General features: G+C 38.0%; 1 protein-coding gene across 1 annotated transcript in view; it reads right to left on the bottom strand.

The window, feature by feature from the left end:
- Window positions 1-17483, bottom strand: part of NBAS (neuroblastoma amplified sequence) — a gene marked incomplete at its 3' end in the record, with an annotated part of 67145 nt that extends 49662 nt beyond the window's left edge. The window contains exons 1-10 of the mRNA XM_009869912.1: window positions 17411-17483; window positions 14699-14758; window positions 13123-13316; window positions 11806-12060; window positions 10934-11059; window positions 9677-9828; window positions 8721-8855; window positions 8372-8450; window positions 7576-7680; window positions 7177-7313 (exon numbers count right to left, since the gene is read on the bottom strand). Of these exons, the coding sequence (XP_009868214.1) occupies window positions 7177-7313; window positions 7576-7680; window positions 8372-8450; window positions 8721-8855; window positions 9677-9828; window positions 10934-11059; window positions 11806-12060; window positions 13123-13316; window positions 14699-14758; window positions 17411-17483 (1316 nt within the window). The remainder of the gene's footprint in view (window positions 1-7176; window positions 7314-7575; window positions 7681-8371; window positions 8451-8720; window positions 8856-9676; window positions 9829-10933; window positions 11060-11805; window positions 12061-13122; window positions 13317-14698; window positions 14759-17410) is intronic.
- Window positions 17484-17490: the final 7 nt, after the last annotated feature.

Raw genomic sequence — 17490 nt, 5'->3', positions numbered from 1 at the left:
TTTCATCTGAAAAAATATTATACACACTAATTCTGCATTTGAAAGCTTGTGTGTGATACACTGGAATAGTACTAAACACAACGCATTTAAGAAAGACACCAGGTATTGATCTGTTAGAGAAAAGAAAGATATATGATACTGAACTAAAAAATAAGGTAGCGTTTACATCAAATGGCTTTGTGATGCACTTAAAATATTTTAAGAATGTGCTTAATTATAATTTTATTACATTTATTTTTAATATTATCTCAAATTTATGTTTTGTGATAAGAGTAATATAAAATATTCTTTTCCCCCTGCCAACACTTGTACACTTACCAGAATTTATTCCTCCCATATTTTATTGTAGGTACACTGCAAATTAACTTAGATTTCACATTCAAATTAGCATTTCCATAATCCCACAACATGTTGCAAATTGCAAGAAAACAATCTTTCCTACCATTATAGTATTTTAAAGAAGAATTAGTAAATGCAACTACAAACCTGATTAGGTTTCCAATTATTCAATACAGTGTGTGATACAGAAGTGGTAGGCAGAGAGAGAAACTCTTCATTTTCCAGGAATATCTATCTATAGGACACGTGATAAATTCATCAAGTCTGAAGCACAGCTTCAGTGCCAAAACCACCACACGTTTTTGAGAAAACTGATTGCATAAAGTAGTGGAAAAGGTATCCCAGCTTTTGGCGGACACAGGTAACTACCCTTCAGAATGGCTGCCGTGCACATTGCCATGACAGGTCTTTTGAAGCAATGTTGCTACCAGAGGAGAAAAGTTATACCCGATTTCGCATAAAGAAGCGAAGCGAAGCTTTAATGATGTGCTTAACATTTAACAGAATGTGGAGAGAGGGGGACCTTTTTTTTTTTCCCCTCCTAAAACAACCTAGACTGAGTAATCTAAACATAAGGAAAGTCAATCAACACTGCACAACCACAATTTAGCTCACTGGGGTTATTTTTTTCTCTTGATGTATACAGTTAAAACTGTGAGGCAACAGCTTTCACAAAATTAAGATGGGCTATTTTAAAAACACAGCTGAACCCCAAAAACCACTAAAGCTGTCTGCCACCATATAGTGAAAATACTCCTCCTGAACTGTAAATAAATTCCCAGATTCCTGTATAGGCCAGTTTGCAGAAGAGCTTCTCTTCCTCCAAACCACTCATTTAACTTTTACATGGACCATAAGAACCTTCCTTATTCCTACTAGAAGTCAAGCCAGACAGAAACACAAGTGCCATCATGACAAGTTAATTTCTCCCTCAAAAGCTATTTCTTCTACTTCATAGTGAACGGCAAGATGTGAGATTTTTTTTTTCCAAATACATCCTTGAAATAATATTGAATACATTGACTCCTCTACCTCTAAACTGTTTTTCTTATTTCCCTTAGAGGGGCCAGTTAGCTCACTCAATTAGAGCTTGGTGCTGATAACGCCAAGGTCATGGGTTCGATCCCCGTTCGGTCCCCATGTGTTGCCTGATCTAGTTGAGAGGTGTCCCTGCCCATGACAGGGAGGTTGGATTAAATGATCTCTAAGGTGCCTTCCAGCCTAGGTCATTCGATGATTCTATGAATATACTTAGCACAAAGATGCGTATAAAACTCACACCTTGCTTATTTCTTTCAATGTAGCAATACACAAATGAATTCAAACAAAAGGAACTCACCATGAGATTAAGTCTTCTAATATAAATACTTCCGAATTACACTAAAAACAAAAGCAGCTCAGCTTCAGAAGAAAAACTAATAAGAAAAAATGGGGACTATATATTAGTCTGTTCTGCAGACATTCAGTGATCAAACCTATCTACATGCACATACTAAGAAGAGAAGAGATTAAGCTATAAAGAAACTTTATTGAAACTGCAGTGTCACAGGCAATAACTAAAAACATAGTTTAGGAGAAGACAGTACAGAAAGGCAAAATTAACTGCTTATCAGCATCTTAGCTTAATTGTGTAGTATTTATCCATTCACAGATTAGAGTCAGCTATGCGAAAATGTTCAGGTTTTAGAAGCTTCACTAACTACCCCAGTTGACCAGGCAAACAGAGTTCATCCACAACTCTCCAGTAAAAATCCACTTTAAGTCACATCTGAAAACCAATATTTGAGAAAGTTAAGGAGAGCAGAAACATATAAAAAGTTGCTATCTTAGAGGGAAGATTTTTACTACTAGCATAACGTGCAGTATGTTAGACTTATGGTTGTTGAGGGCACCGTACATCTGAATTTCCCGACTTCTTTGAGTTTAACATGTGAGCGGTAATGTTGCAATATAGCAGTTAAACATAGGAGACAGGATAAGAAAATTAAAAGAAACGGAAAAATACTCTGGTTATGTATTTATAATGGTGGTAAAGCATTATTGTCCTCTGAAATCACCTTTAAAAACCTGAGGGCAACAGTCTTAACTACAGACTAAGAATGCCAGCTGTAGCTATTAAAAGAGATTACAAAGAGGTATCATCCCCTTTGAATACCTAAACTTTCACCACTTTCACTCTAGTTGTCTTAACAGATGAAGTCTGTGCATCTGATGGATCTCTGAGAAGGAATGAGTCCAATGACTAGGAGATGATAGAAATTCAGGAGCCATCACTATAAAAGAAGCTGAGGAATAATACAAAAAGAAGTAGGAAAACATTACAATCACAATTCTGCAAAAACACATTATTAAGTAATGTTGGCCTATCACAACATCAGTTTGAAGCCAACAGGCATGCAGAGCCACTGATGCATCACATATTTCAGATTCCTTCTCAACTCTGAGAGTTGTTGAGCTTATATAACTCACAATCCTTTTCAAGAGTCTCATGAATACATAAATCCTCTACTCAGACAGTAAAAACCTCCTCCTGAACAATTCTAAGTGACTCCTGAAGATACTAAGCTACCAAACACATAGCAAAAACAAGAAACAAAAGGATATCTACCACTTGAGACTTTTACAAGCCAATACAGGGAAAAGATAGGAATATAGTTCCCAACACCTGGTGCAGAAGATACAAAACATGAAATTCTTCTACCTTTTTTCGCCTCATTTGTTATGCCAATTCTTCCTTGACTGATGAGACCTGTGACACTGGCCTCTAAATCCCATCCTCATGCAAATGACGTGTGCCAATAACAAAACAAAAAAAACTGGTTTATGCCTCTAGAAGGCACCAGAAAAACAGGACTTTCTTTCACTAGGGACTTGGCATTTACCATCTGCAGCTGAACTAGAGGCTCCAGACAAAGGGAAATGGCAGCTTTACATAATCAGTTCTCACAAGCAATTAAATTCTTCACATACAGCATTTGTATGGGCATTCATGGCGGTAGTGGTGCACAGCAAGCAATTGTGTTTCCATGCTTTTGCCTTGGCAATAGCTAGAGTTGCCCATTTGTCCCACCTCACCTTTTCTGTGCAAGTACAAGACAGCACCTTCTAAGGTGCTGAGGGAAAACTCTAATTTTCCATCGGCCAGATTCCCCTATAGATAGGGGAACTAAGAGAATGCCAGAGCCACGTGGTGAATTTTTTTGTAAGTACAGGTGTCACCTCAGACAGCTCCAGCTGCCAACCAACCCTCTTACTGTTTGAAGCTTCTGTTAGAAAGTGTGGCCAGCAGGAGTAGGGAAGCGATCGCTCCCCTGTACTTGGCACTGGTGAGGCTGCACCTTCAATGCTGTGTTCATTTCTGGGTCCCTCACTACAAGACAGATATTGAGGCACTAGAGCCTGTTCAGAGAACGGCAACAAGACTCATGAAGGGTCTAGAACACAAGTCCTAAGAGAAGCAGCTGAAGGAACTGGGATTGTTTAGCCTGGAGAAAAAGAGGCTGAGGGGAGACCTTATTGCTCTCTACAACTACATGAAAGAGGGTTGGAGAGAGGAGGGGGTCAGCCCTTTCTCCCTAGTAGCAAGCAATAGGATGAGAGTAAATGGCTACAAGTTGGGTCAGGGCAAGTTTAGGCTGGATATTAGGAGGAAGTTTGTCACTGAAAGGGTCTTAAGCATTAGAACAAGCTGCCCAAGGCAGTGGTGGACTCACCATCCCTAGAGGTATTTAAACAACATCTTGATCTGGTGCTTAGGGGCATGGTTTAGTGGTGACATGGCAGCACTTGGACTGGTTGGACTCAATGACCTTAAAGGTCTCCTCCAATCAAAGAGATTCTGTGTTTCTGTAGACACAGACACAATACAGTCAATTCCCAGCACTACCTCATCCTACACACACACACAGGGCCATACATGAAGACTTAAAAGATAAACTACAGTATTTTTGCCTCCACCAAAACCTTTTCTGCTTCCAGAGCTGCACACAGTTTAGCAAAAGTTCTGAGCTGCGGGGGGCTGAGCAGCAAAGGCACAAATAATCTTAAGCAAGGCCACCAGGGCAGGCTGCACTCTTAACATGGGTGCTACCATAACCATCAGTCCATGTTAGTGGTCTCATCACATGCACCACAGCAAACAATTATCCTATTAGAATCCCTTGGTATAGACAATTTTGGCCTTGAATTTTTATGAGCTAAAAGGAATCACAAAAGAGATCCGTCATTTTTGCAGCTGAAAGTAGAATATCCTTCTGATACTCAGATGGATCCTATTTCATAACTGCAATAGTAAGAAATTTAAAAGGCAAAACCAGTCACTTCCTGATTCAGAACCATTTAAAAGATTTGTCTTGAGTCAAAGTTCAGGAGAAGAGATTGAATCATTCTCACTCCTTATCCCAAGACCACTGCAATTACAAGCTACATGAGCTGGAGAGACACCTGGTCCTAACACCGCAGACATTTTTTTCTACCAACCACAATACCAGGGTTTATACTTTTGCAATGTTCAGAAGTTGATTAATTAGTCAGTACTTCCAACTTTTTAATATTATGGGGGAATTAAATAGTTTCATAAATTATGATACTGTTCAATCTGTTAATTTAAGGCAAATTATATCTACATACTGTGTTCTATCATTTAAACTGGATTTCATAACAATAAGTACATATCTACAGAACGCTAGTAATTCTTTTCATATTAATAACTCATTTAAAAAAAAAAAATTCTAGAGCTAAAAGGCCAAATAAACTCACTTAAAGTGACCAAAAACTTTAATTCTCTTTGTTTCACATGGATTCATTTTGATTCATATCAAACACGAATTGTGAGAAGTGGGAGCTATTTGGACCAAGGAGGGGTGAAACTCATCCCATTAATAAAAAGAAAAAAAAAAAAAAAAGAAGAACAAATGTTACTTTGTGCAAATTCACTCTCTTTCGTTGATACATTATTCGCATTAACAGATATTTTCAGCAATACTTCTTTAATTATATTACATTTTCAACAGTTTTAGGGACTTCATTTAGCAATACTATGCAAGTAATTCATTTTGTAACAGGGAAACATTGTTAGAACAAGGTTAGATCAAGTATACCGTGTATTTTCAGAAGAATGTGGGATTTGTATGTATAGGATTTGTTCTCATCCCTTTTGTAGTTGCCCAAAGACAAACATTTCAAAGACATTCTGCCACCACAGAAAAATAAAAGTGTGAACCTGCACATATCCGATCCCAGTACTGGTAAGTTCTGTCTGCCACAGTAACAGGGATTCAAACTATATAAACCCATTTTTCTAACAGCAGACAAAACAAAGATCTTAACACAAAAGTTCATATCTTTACTACTAGATCATTAGTGAAATGTTTTAACCGTTGTTTCTCCTCTTGGCATATAAATCAGTTTCTTAAAGGAACCAGTCAACCACCAAAAAAAAAAGTGTCAAAAATAATAACAACCCTTCAGAAAGAAGGGGAACCTACTTATGAACACCAAAAAACTATGACAAACACATTTAAAAACACTCTTCCTCCCTCCTTCTCACATTATAGATTTTATCAAAAGAGAAAAATTGGAACATACTTTTGGAGGTTTACAAATGCTGCAGCAATTTCTCTTAATGATCCTGTTACCATAAAGAAAAGGATTACACAAGTGTTTTCACTCTGTAACTAAATAATTGTGTTCCTAATGCTATCAATATAAGAAATAGGGCACTATTAAATATTATGACTAAGTTCTGCTCAGAAAGGACAAAAGTAGTAAGTATTACAAGCTAGGAAAAATGTCAGGGGAATAACTTGATGAATTAAAAAACCCTGTTAAAACTTTGAAGTGCAAAACTTAACTATAATTCTGGACTACTGCAAAAAAAATATTCTATTAGCTGCTCCAAAACTATCTGTCTGAACTAAGGCTTCAAAGTACTATTGTAAAATATTAAATAATGAAATCTCTCCAATTTTTTATGGGCACTGTATAATATACTTGAAAACTAATTTTGTAATTGAAGTGTTTGAAAGAAACACTCTAGAAGCCAAAAAACATTATTATGATGCCCAAGGAAGACTCTCATGAAAATTTATATGACATTGTATTGGGTCAGGCTGAGGTGGAGTCAATCTTCCCACGGCAGCTCTCTCAGTGCTGGTTGTTTTTTGTTTTGTTTTGTTTTGTTTTTTCCCTCCTTGGAGTGGTAGCTGAAGGGTGTTGATAGCACCCCAGTGTTTTGGCTACTGCTGAGCAGTGCTCACACAGCACCGAGGCTGTGGTTTTGGGGTTTTTTTCCAACGTTCCCGCAACAGTAGACTGAGGGTGGGTAACATCTTGGGAGGGGATACAGCCGGGCCAGCTGACCCAAGCTGACCAGAGGGGTATTCCATACTATATGACGTCAGCTCAGACATAAAAGGGAGAAGGAAGAGGGAAGTGGGGGGGCATTCGCTGTTTTGTGTTTGTCCTCCGGAGCAAGCGCCACGCGTACTGGAGCCCTGCTTCCTGCAAAAGCGGCCGGACATTGCCTGCTGATGGGAAGTAGAGAATAATCTTTCTTTTGCTTTGCTTCCGCGCGCAGCAATAGAGGCAAGAACATTTAAAGTATCTACTTTCCTGACAGTAACCAGAAGAAACCAGAAGTCTTCCACGGATGGCACAAAGTAAAGCAGAAAATGAAGGCTGGACAAGTACATATAGACAAAGTTATTATATATATAGTACATATAGACAAAGTTATTCTCTTGATTCCAGGTAATAAGCCTGGAATAACTGATTTAGGTATTAAGCCAGCAATTTATTATTTTTTCTTTCAGTTATTATCCATTAATGCATCCTTACCAAGCTTCAGGCAACAAGAAAGCATATTCATGAGGTGAAGTAGTCTCTGGAAAATTGGAGAGAATTGCCTGTCTGTGTGGAAGTAAAGCTGATCCATGGAAAGTGAACAAAATTTCCAGGGCTCTGACATTACTTTCCTGAAGAGCAAAACATGAAGTTGAAGAACTAGCATTAAGACTTCTTTAGACTGAAAATGAGCATGCAACAAACAATTTTAAAATTTTCCTTAGCAACAGAAGAAAATAAACGTCACTATATTTATTTATTTACAATTAAGCAAACACACCCCCACCTCCTAAATTCCCACTGAGATTCAACCAAGTTCAAAGGAAGGGAAAAAATACACTGAAGTGCCAACAGAAATACGAAACCAAAATGACATTCTAGCGAAATAAATACCCGAGCATAAGTTCGTGCTGAAAGTACAATATTCTGATTTCTGAACTTCTTGAAGAATTCACCATCGTAGTGCTGTTCAGCTGCATGAGGTCCTCCAAGGATTTCCTTTAAGAAAAAGCAAAAAAACAACCACTTTAAAACACTGGGGTTGATACAAGATGCACAAAAGCATCAAAAAGCCTACGATTTGCTTTATCTTAGGATAGGAAGTATGAGATATATGTGGAGAAGCACGCTAGTTTTTGTTTCAGTATGAAAAATAGATGCATTTTTGATTAACAAGCCAAGACAATTCTCTGCCTTATTTTAATTAGAGTTTAGACAACATTAGTTACAGAGATGTCATTAGTTCCAATGTCATTACTTGACTAATGCCAACTGCAAAGTTAAAAACTTAAAAATAGTTCAACGTTCCAAAAACTTTAGATTTCTTAAGCTCATGGAAGAAAAAGATTTGTCAGAGAAACTGAATAGAACTTGCTAAGTAGACTGAGAGAGGGAAATAACAAGTCCACATTCCATGTTGTTGCATAATTTAATTCCCTGAAGTATGATCAGAGCAGGCTTCTGCCCAACTACACGTCTCAAGACTAGAACTTGGTCATTTGTAAGAGAAAAGCAGGAGGAACACAAGAGCTTGAACAGAAATCAGCTTACTTTTCTGAAGTATTTCAGAAAAGCATTTCAAAACAATATATAACAAAAGAGGATACGATGATATGATAAAAATGTTACAGGAAAAAACCTATGGAATGAGAACTCAAAAGAACTGCAGCCAGTTACCAAGCTTGCTCACCTCATAGGTTTCAAGGCGATCAAGGTAAGTTAACAGCCTCAGCCTGCTACGGCAGAGTTCCTTTTGTTCCAGTGTCAGCCTGTGTTCAAAACAAGAATTTTCAGGCTCGCGGCAGGGTATTGTACATCCTATCTTCAGATGAAGACATCAGTTACATATTTCGATGACTTTGTACACAGGAATATTTCAAGAAATTAAATAAACTCATAACTTTGACACAATATAATGCCAATTCAAATATAAAGTACTGTCCTACTAGGAATAACACGAGTGCAATTACATTCTTGTAACTGTGTAGTTACAATAAACCTGAAAGTCTGAGTAAAATGTGGCCTAACATTTCATTTACTTTGAGAAGTTTACTGATAATAGCAGTTCTTGATGCTTCTTGGCCTCTTTTTGCTTTCTAGTATCCATTTCTTTATCTGGTGACAAAAAGTCTTCATAGGGAATTTCAATGTCCACCTCCCCTGGTAAGATAAATCTGGAAGACAGAATGTAGATTAAAAAAAAACTCAACAAAAAGATACGACGAACTAATTTTTGAATAAAAATACTAACACAGCTTTCCGTTTACGTCTTGACTAAAAATCTAACCTTTTATAGAAAAAGCAAATTCTGAGTTTTGCTGTGGTAAAGCAGCAGGCACTCACAAGCCAACAAAAAGCATCATCTCTTGGTTCCATCCCCTCCCTAAAAAAAAAATCAACAAAACCAAACCGACACCTATGAAGGTTGATTAGAGTTTCTAAATTCCACAGGTACTGCTGGGATTGGCAGCAGCTCTACAGCGTATAATGGTTATAGACGACTGCACAAAGGAACTGTACAAACATCTCTTCTATTTCTACCACTAGGAACTGAACAGTGAAGAAATTGTCTCTGCACGTACTTCCCACTGACCCCACCGTGCTTTGCTTTGTTCTCCTCCAATTAAATAACAGAAGATCGTTACAGAAAGACGTGTAACAAAACATATTTATAAGGGTAGCTGCAGATTCCAGAAGAGGCAACAGAAAGATTCTCATAGAGAAATAGTGACCTCAGTTCTCTGTGATGAAGATAATAAGGGGTATCGACGGAAGAGGGAAAAACGTACAAAACAAACAGTGGGTTTACCTTTTACAATGGTAAAATGAGAAAAGGCTTGATTCAGATCCCTACTTTTCTTTACATCCTGCAAAAGCATCTTAACATTTTCATCAGTGGCCAATAAAAAAAAAATACCAAATTGTTAGAAAAGGCTTCATATACTGTTGTTTTTTTTAAAGAAAACAAACAAACAAAAAAATACTCTTCTCAAACCTGCCACCATCTTCTCCTTTTCCTATGGCCACAAGAGCCTCCAAGTCTGTGCCTTTCAAGCCATACTGAAGCAGTTTCTTAGCAGCATCCACATTCTCTGGAACTCTTTCCAAGCACTCATGAAGAACCCATGCGCGCTTCTTAATTTTGCTCTGTCCAAGAACAAGAGAGAAGACACATTACATGCTGCAATCCAAAGCAACGAAACCAGAGAAGTTAAAATCGTCTAATTCCTTTCTCCCCCTTACGAAAACATCGTTACTCTGATGACTGACAACAAGAACCAACGAAAGAGGCAAGAAACAAAAAAACATAATTCCCTCAGAGTACGCATGGCAGAAAAGGTCACAGAAATGCCAAATGATTTAGCATAAGTTTCACAACAAATAGAACAGACATTATTTGCATTCCCTAGTTAGTATGACAGCTCCTTACACTAAATAAAATGTGATGGTTTAGGGCTAAAATGCAGTTCTTATAAGCCAAGTGTATCACACAATAGCACTACTCATCTTCAGTATCAACCTCTTCACATGCCAACACAATTGTGTAACAGAGAAGACACACCAGGGTCACAAAACACTAACGGCCTTACCTGCTGATTTTCAGTTGAGATTACATGGAGCATGGCTACTTTCAAAAATCTTATTTTGACACTGAATTAATATCCAACTTTTAAAAAAAGACATTTCTCTTGATTTCTTGGAAGACTTTAATGCAGCTCTGACAACACTTGCTGAGTTTGAAATCTTTCTTACAAGCCAAAAAATCCCACATTGTATTCTACCAAAAAGCTCCAGTTGCAGGTAACAGAGTTCACTGTAGATTTTGTTATTCAAACTTTGTTACGTAACTATTGATACTAACTTCACCTTCCCATTTGATTTTCAAAAATATCTGGAAGTTATTTAAAAGCTTTATATTTCCTATTATTATTCTTCATTTGCCAGACAACAATCTACTGCTGCACGTGGAAGAGAGTTACACCAGAGAAAGCAAACTGCTATTAATAAAAATTAGAAGATACTCAAAAGGAAAAGATTTCCATTAACTTCCAAGGTCTGCAGATCAGGCCTTCGATTAAGGTAACAAGATCACTCTCTTCCACATGACACGAAATGGAATTTGCAGGACAGCTCTCCTAATTGTAACCAATTCATGTTGCACAAATTAGAAAACAATTACAAATTTAGTATCTGTAAAGGCAATAGAAGCATTCTGATGAGAAAACATAAAAGTCACAAAACTCAAACCCACCAAGTAGTCTTGAATTGAAGCAACGTTAACAGCTGACTTTCTCCACTGTCTCTGATACACAAGATCAGAGTCAAGGCCATATGTCTGAGCCAAAGTCAAAGCTTCCCCATATTCTTCATTATCAATCTAAAAGGAAACATATGAAAATTAAAGTAATTTCTATATTAAACAATCAGTTATTAATTCCTTGTGTTGAGACAAGTAGAAGGAGAATTACTGTGGGTATGCTTACCCAGGTAGGAGAGAAAAGACACACAGGAGTAAGATTAGGATCTGATGGATACCTCTAGAAAATCAGATATTTTCCTCAAAAAAAAAAAAGTTATTTAGGTAACCAAGATGATATCAGCACTCTCTGGAACCTAAACAGCCAGAAAGCAGGCTGGTTTACCCTCAGAACAATTGAAATGGCCCACACAAAATACTGCCTAGAGTCATCTTAAAAATGAAGCAGCATGTTTGGTAAGAGTGAGTCACAGGTCTAATTTGTAAACGTGAAAGAAAACTACATTCACACCAGAATGTAAAGTTAACCCATCGCCTGAGCAATAGCAAGCTAAGCTAAGTTTATTCAACCTGTTTGCTAGGTCTCTCATTATTTGTAAACACTCACATGAGTACGCTTCCAAGCCCAGCCACGCTACAGACGCAGTGTCCCCTCAGTGACCTGCAAACATCATCTCAGTTATTGTAACGCAAGTTTCAAACAACAATCCCTTTGATTATGTAGCACAGTGCACTGGCAGCTAAGAGACTCTCAGAAGTAGGCACCTAAACCCTTCTGTTAATATTGCAAGAATTAAAAGAAAAAGAAAATGTTATTTTTAATAAGTTTTATTTAAGAGAGAGATGATCTCTCCTTCTACACTTACTTTTCTCTGGTACAGTTCCTCTGGAGTCGTGGATCTCAAACTGACAAGGCGGAAATTCTTTGTAATAGTACGTGGACGTTTCCGCGGAGGAGCAAATCGTTCCATTTCTGTCACGAAGTACAGGCCTTGCTTTAGGTAGCTGAAGTATCTGTCCTTAGCAGAAGTTTCATCATCTGATTCAGAGTCATCTTCTTCATCTTCATCACCAGGTCTGCTCTCCAAGCGCAGTCTTTTTGGAACAAGTTTTATCTCGCACTGCACAGAAAATACAAATACGAAGCATCCACCTAGTACACCCTCAACTAGTTTGGTGAGAATTATGTATGTATCTACCTCCAGTACTGCAAATTCCAGAATCAACGTCCTTCCTCCCCTTCTCCTTTAAACCCTTTACTTCTCAACTTGCTTAACATGCTCCACAAACCCGACCTGCATCTGTCTCCTACATCTGAGGCTTCATCCCTTACCTACTGAAGCGAGCGTGAAGGCTTCTCAACAGTAAGCCGCTGCTACACTAAACACCCTCCACCACCTCAGAGAGGACAGAACTACAGAGACACCTTTGTACGCAGTGATGTACCTGTTAGGCAGCACACACACGGCAGCGTTTTCAACTATCAGCTATTTATAGCAAGGTTTTCTGTTCAATGCAAATGTAATCTCAGACTGCATCCTTAGGCTGCAACATGCCAGTCACTGGCTGTATCTTATTTCCAGAAATAATAAACCTTTCCAAAAAACACACATGTAAGCTTTGGTATGTGTTGAGATATTCTGCTAAATATTATTTTAAATTTCTGCTTAAGATGTTTAAGAGCTATTTTAGTGTAAGCCTCAGGAAAGAGTAATTTTCTTAGGCTCAAAGAAAATTCCTGGTTCTACTCCTTCCTAGAACCCCTATCAAAGATAAACAAAAAAAGGTCTTACATAGTTTTGTCTTAATGGAAAGGTGCTTCTCATTTCTTTTAAATATACTCCCTCTGTATGAGGCATCTGTTTCAGAACGGGGGAGTGATGCTTACAGTAGTATTCAAATGCCCCAACATACAGAACAGTGACAAATGTTGTCACAAACTCAGTCAGATTCAGCCTTCTAGGAGTTTTGCTTCTGTTCTCCAGTAGTTATTTGACAAACAAGATTTATGACATTTAAGCTGCAGCAAGTTCAGAATTTCCCTGCAATACCTATCTAGAGATAAGAAAATATAATTGCTTTTTCTACTATTAATAACAACTTACTGTTTTAACCACACGACACACAGAGAACACCCTTGGGATTACATACACAAAAGCAAACTGTTCTACTACATTCCTCACCTCCAGACTTAGAAATCCACCATCGTGAGCTGAAGTGACCTGAGGAGAACTCTCAAACCATTCACATGACTTTCCCAGCAAGTTTCTTAATGTCTTGACTGATGAAACAGTCAGTGCACCAGAGCATCGAGCCAGGATGACAGAATTATTGGCCCACCAATTTACATCTATCAAGGGGTAATAGGATTCTTTATCTAAAATAAACAAACAAATAAATAAGAATGTGCCATACAAAGAAAGACAACTTTAAACACCAGATAAGAACAGAAGTGACTTCAATTACTGTGAGATTTCATCTAATATCCTAATTTAACAAACATTTAGTATTGCATATGCATTCCTAGTTCATTAAGTTTGTATTTTAGATAATCATATTTAACTAAATCAATTCTGCATTAAAATAAAGCTTTTGAAGAGAAAAAAAAATTACTTAATTTTGGATGTAATTATTTTTTACTATTACTTGGAAAAAGAATTCACAGTAAACTGATTTACTTGCACAAAACATGACACATTTTAGATATTCAATAAAGATATGCTTCGGTACTTCCAACCCCAGATCATAGCGACAAATATGAACTAGGCTCCTGCAACAGCCTACAAGATGAGGTTAAGAAGGTTAAAGCAACAAAATAAGAAGAATAAACAAACAAACAAAGTCGCCACAACAGAGGATGGAAGCCGTGTCATTTCTAAGATTCCCTTGATTATGGTAAGTGGATGTTGGGACAAAATGTTCACCAGAGAGTTTGCTTTCTTTGTTCACTACGGTGTCATTTCCCACTTCTGAGGAAAATGATCTTTCCCTCAAACAGCACTGAGAAAGAGATCGGCTTATCACTTTTATGCCATTTCAGCGCTTAGTTAGCAGCCTACCAATGAAGGTCAGATGAATTAACCCAGAGACAGAATCACCAAGAAAAAATAGTATAAAGAAACAGGGATCTTTTAATAATATAGACGTACACAAGCAGTAGCGAATGGATCATAGAATAGCTGTTCATCTCTGTGCTCTTGGAAGAGCCGTGCAACAAGCTGGTGACAAACAGCTGAACATAGTGGCCTGAATTTTGGAAAAAGAATAGAGGGGCTAACATGAGGCAAATCTAGTCAGAGGAAACAAAGACCTGGGGTTTTACAATTTTAAGCTAATATATTTAAATTTCGTTAGCTTTCAAGATTTATTAGACATTCATAGAAAGGTAAGTTCAGGTTTTAGACTGCCATCTCAATAAAGTATTACCTACAATATTATGATGTAGTGATTTCTAAGGCAAGCCAAGATATTTGCTGAATATTCAGCAATATTATAAATGATTATAAATGAAGTCCTGTACTAACTGAAATATTGTCTTCTTTATGGTTATGACTACAAAAGTACTTCTAAGAGAGGATTTTAAAAAAACCTGTTGTGACACTCATTTAGCTATGCCATGCTACAAATTCAAATCATACATACAATTTTGGCAACCATCTTAATGGAGATTTAATCAAGCCATTTCAGGTTTTTGTGTATTTGTGTAAATATTTTTAACTACACAGTCATGCAAAATAATGATCTAACTGTACCAGATACCTCTTATTTTCTTTCTTTTTTCACTAGAGAGTCTCCAGTCTGGGTTGATCTCATCATAACCTGGCTAAAAAAGAAAAAAATAAAAGTGTGAGACAAAAAAGGGTTATATGTAAGTAAATCTTTGTAATGTTGGCAATCTGTGTATTTACTCTATTCCTGACACACTGATTTTTCAATGAAAATGCTTGCCATAAATCCAAACTTTCCTGAATGTAAAACGCACAGCTTTTGTAGTAACACTGTGCTTCTCTCCAGACAGCTAAACTATTAAAAAAAAAATAAATAGACTTCTGGATTCCTAAACCACCATATTAGAAAACAAGAGTAGCATCAGACCTAGCCTAGTCAGCATCAAACAGCAATCATACCCTAAAGATTTCTGAACTAAAGGCTCTCCAGCAATCAGAAGCTCACCAAGTGTTTGCTTTTCTTGCCTAAACACAAGACTGCAAGCACCTCAAAATACTCCTCCTGCTCACTTCACGCAGAGTTACCAAGTACAAGCCTAGTACAGCGCTACGAGTACTTACCCCACTTATTTTCATGATTCTAAGTCCCCTTTCAAGACCAGTGCAGCAATATAAGTAGCATTATTTAATGATGTATTGCAATGTTTAGAATTAGTAAGTTGGTGCTGTGTCATTTTTTAAACTTTATTTAGTAATATCAGAATACATGGAAATTACACAAATATAGATGACAATAATCCTGCCCCGATCTAGAATGTAATGGAAGTACAGCAGATGATACAGCTCAGACAACCAGAACAGCTTTGGGTCAAGCAGCAGGTGATTTTCAGACTTAGTTTTTTAGTAGAAGAAGAAGGGCCTACTAATGAAAAGTAAACATGAGGTCACTTAAATAACCCAATATGTTTAGAGATGTGCATTATGAAAATATACATGACAATCAGACACCGGCTTCACCTACAAAAAAATCATTCTGAAAACAGTCAAATACACCACCCTCACTAAATGATAAAGTCCTGAAAACTGTTTCAGAATATTCTTTATCATTAAAAGTAAAATAAATAAAAAAATTACAATTCACTGTAAGCATCCTTGATCAAAATCTGTATTCTCACACCAAATCTGAACCATACGTTAAAAATAGATATAGCTAGATATGCATATGTACACACATATACACACATAACAGTTTTGTCAGCACGGGAGTGGAATTTTTGTTTGCTATGTGTTTGTTTAAAAGTCCTTTCCCAAGTACACTGGGAACTCCATTTCTGTTGTGGGTTGATGCCAGCCAGCAGCAAGCACCACACAGCTGCTCGGTCACTCCCCTCCCCAGTGGGGCATTGTAGGGAGAGCAAAACCAAGAACAGCCGTGGGTCAAGACAAAGACAGTCAAGTAAGCAAAAGAAAGCCAAAGAAAAAAAAACAAAACAAAACAACAACAACCAAAAAAAGGGATGTAAATGCAATTTTTCATCACCTCCTACAGGCAGACCGAGGCCCACTTGGTCTCTGAGCCACGGCTACCTACTCAAAAACTCGCCCTGCTCTGTTTTTATTCCTGATCATGATGTTACACTGCATGGAACACGCCTTCTGTCAGCTGGGTTCAGCTGTCCAGGCTGTCTCCCCTCTCAGATTATTGTGCAACCCCAAACTACTAACTGGGGACATAGTGAGAAAAAAAAGAAGGCCTTGAAGCTGTGTAAGCACTACTGAGCAACAGGTAAAACACTGGTGTGTTATCAGCACCTTTTTGGTCACAAACTCAAAAATTCTAGCACCATATAGGCTGCTGTGAAGAGAATGAACTCCCATCCCAGTCCAACTCAGAAGAGTTTCAGAGTCAATATAGCCTAATCAGATCTGATTGCTCACCTATAAGAACCAACACTTATGCTACACAACATCACAGCAATATTTCCAAATCAGTAATCTCACTTCTACAGACAGCTCAGAAAGGTAAAGGCACATCAGTAGTGTTCAGGATGACAACATACCATTTTCTCTACAAGTATTTATTGACTTAAGTGTTTCTTATAGTCAAAATTTTTGGCCTATCTTTTTTCTTGACAATGATCATTTAACCTCATTGTCACCATGGTACCCAGGGGAAGATATCTTCATTCACTTTGTCTTTCTTATCATAGAAGCCTGTGTTTTGTGTAGACTCGCCAAAATGTCTCATGAAAAATTCACTGCAACACAATTTGTTCTCTCCTTTAATTTTTAAAGTTTAAGACATACATAGAAACACAGAATTGTTGAGGGTGGAAAAGACCTCTGAGATCATCAAGTCCAGCCTGTGACCCAACACCACCACATGGGCCAGACCAGGGCACTAAGTGCCACATCCAGCCTCTCCTTAAACCCCTCCAGGGACGGTGACTCCACCACTTCCCTGGGCAGTGCATCCCAGTGCCTGAGCACTCTCTCCGTGAGGAAGTGTTTCCTGAGATCCAACCTAAACCTCCCCTGACGCAGCTTCAGGCCGTGCCCTCTCATTGCCGGGGAGAAGAGCCCGACCCCCAACTTACTACATGTCTTGGGTTACAATATGTAACCAAAAATGTGTAATTCTATTTTCATCTATTGAAGCCGGTTGGAAGATATTTTTTCATTTCTTGTTAACTCCAGGGGCAGGTGCTTTTGTTAGTGGGTAATCATGGGTTAACGATGGGGGAAAATGGTGGGAGCCGCCCCCCTAGCCCGCAGGAACTTCAGCAGAGACTTCCTCTGAGACCGAAGGGCTGAGGAGGACATCGTGGAGCCGCCGCCATTCTTCGCCTCTGTCGCAGGAGTGGACCCAGACCCATCGCCACC

Source organism: Apaloderma vittatum, unplaced genomic scaffold, assembly GCF_000703405.1.
Source record: "Apaloderma vittatum isolate BGI_N311 unplaced genomic scaffold, ASM70340v1 scaffold4525, whole genome shotgun sequence".
Classification (NCBI taxonomy): Eukaryota; Metazoa; Chordata; class Aves; order Trogoniformes; family Trogonidae; genus Apaloderma; species Apaloderma vittatum.
The sequence above is the reverse complement of the archived record's forward strand: the minus strand, read 5'-3'. Positions and strand labels throughout refer to the sequence as shown.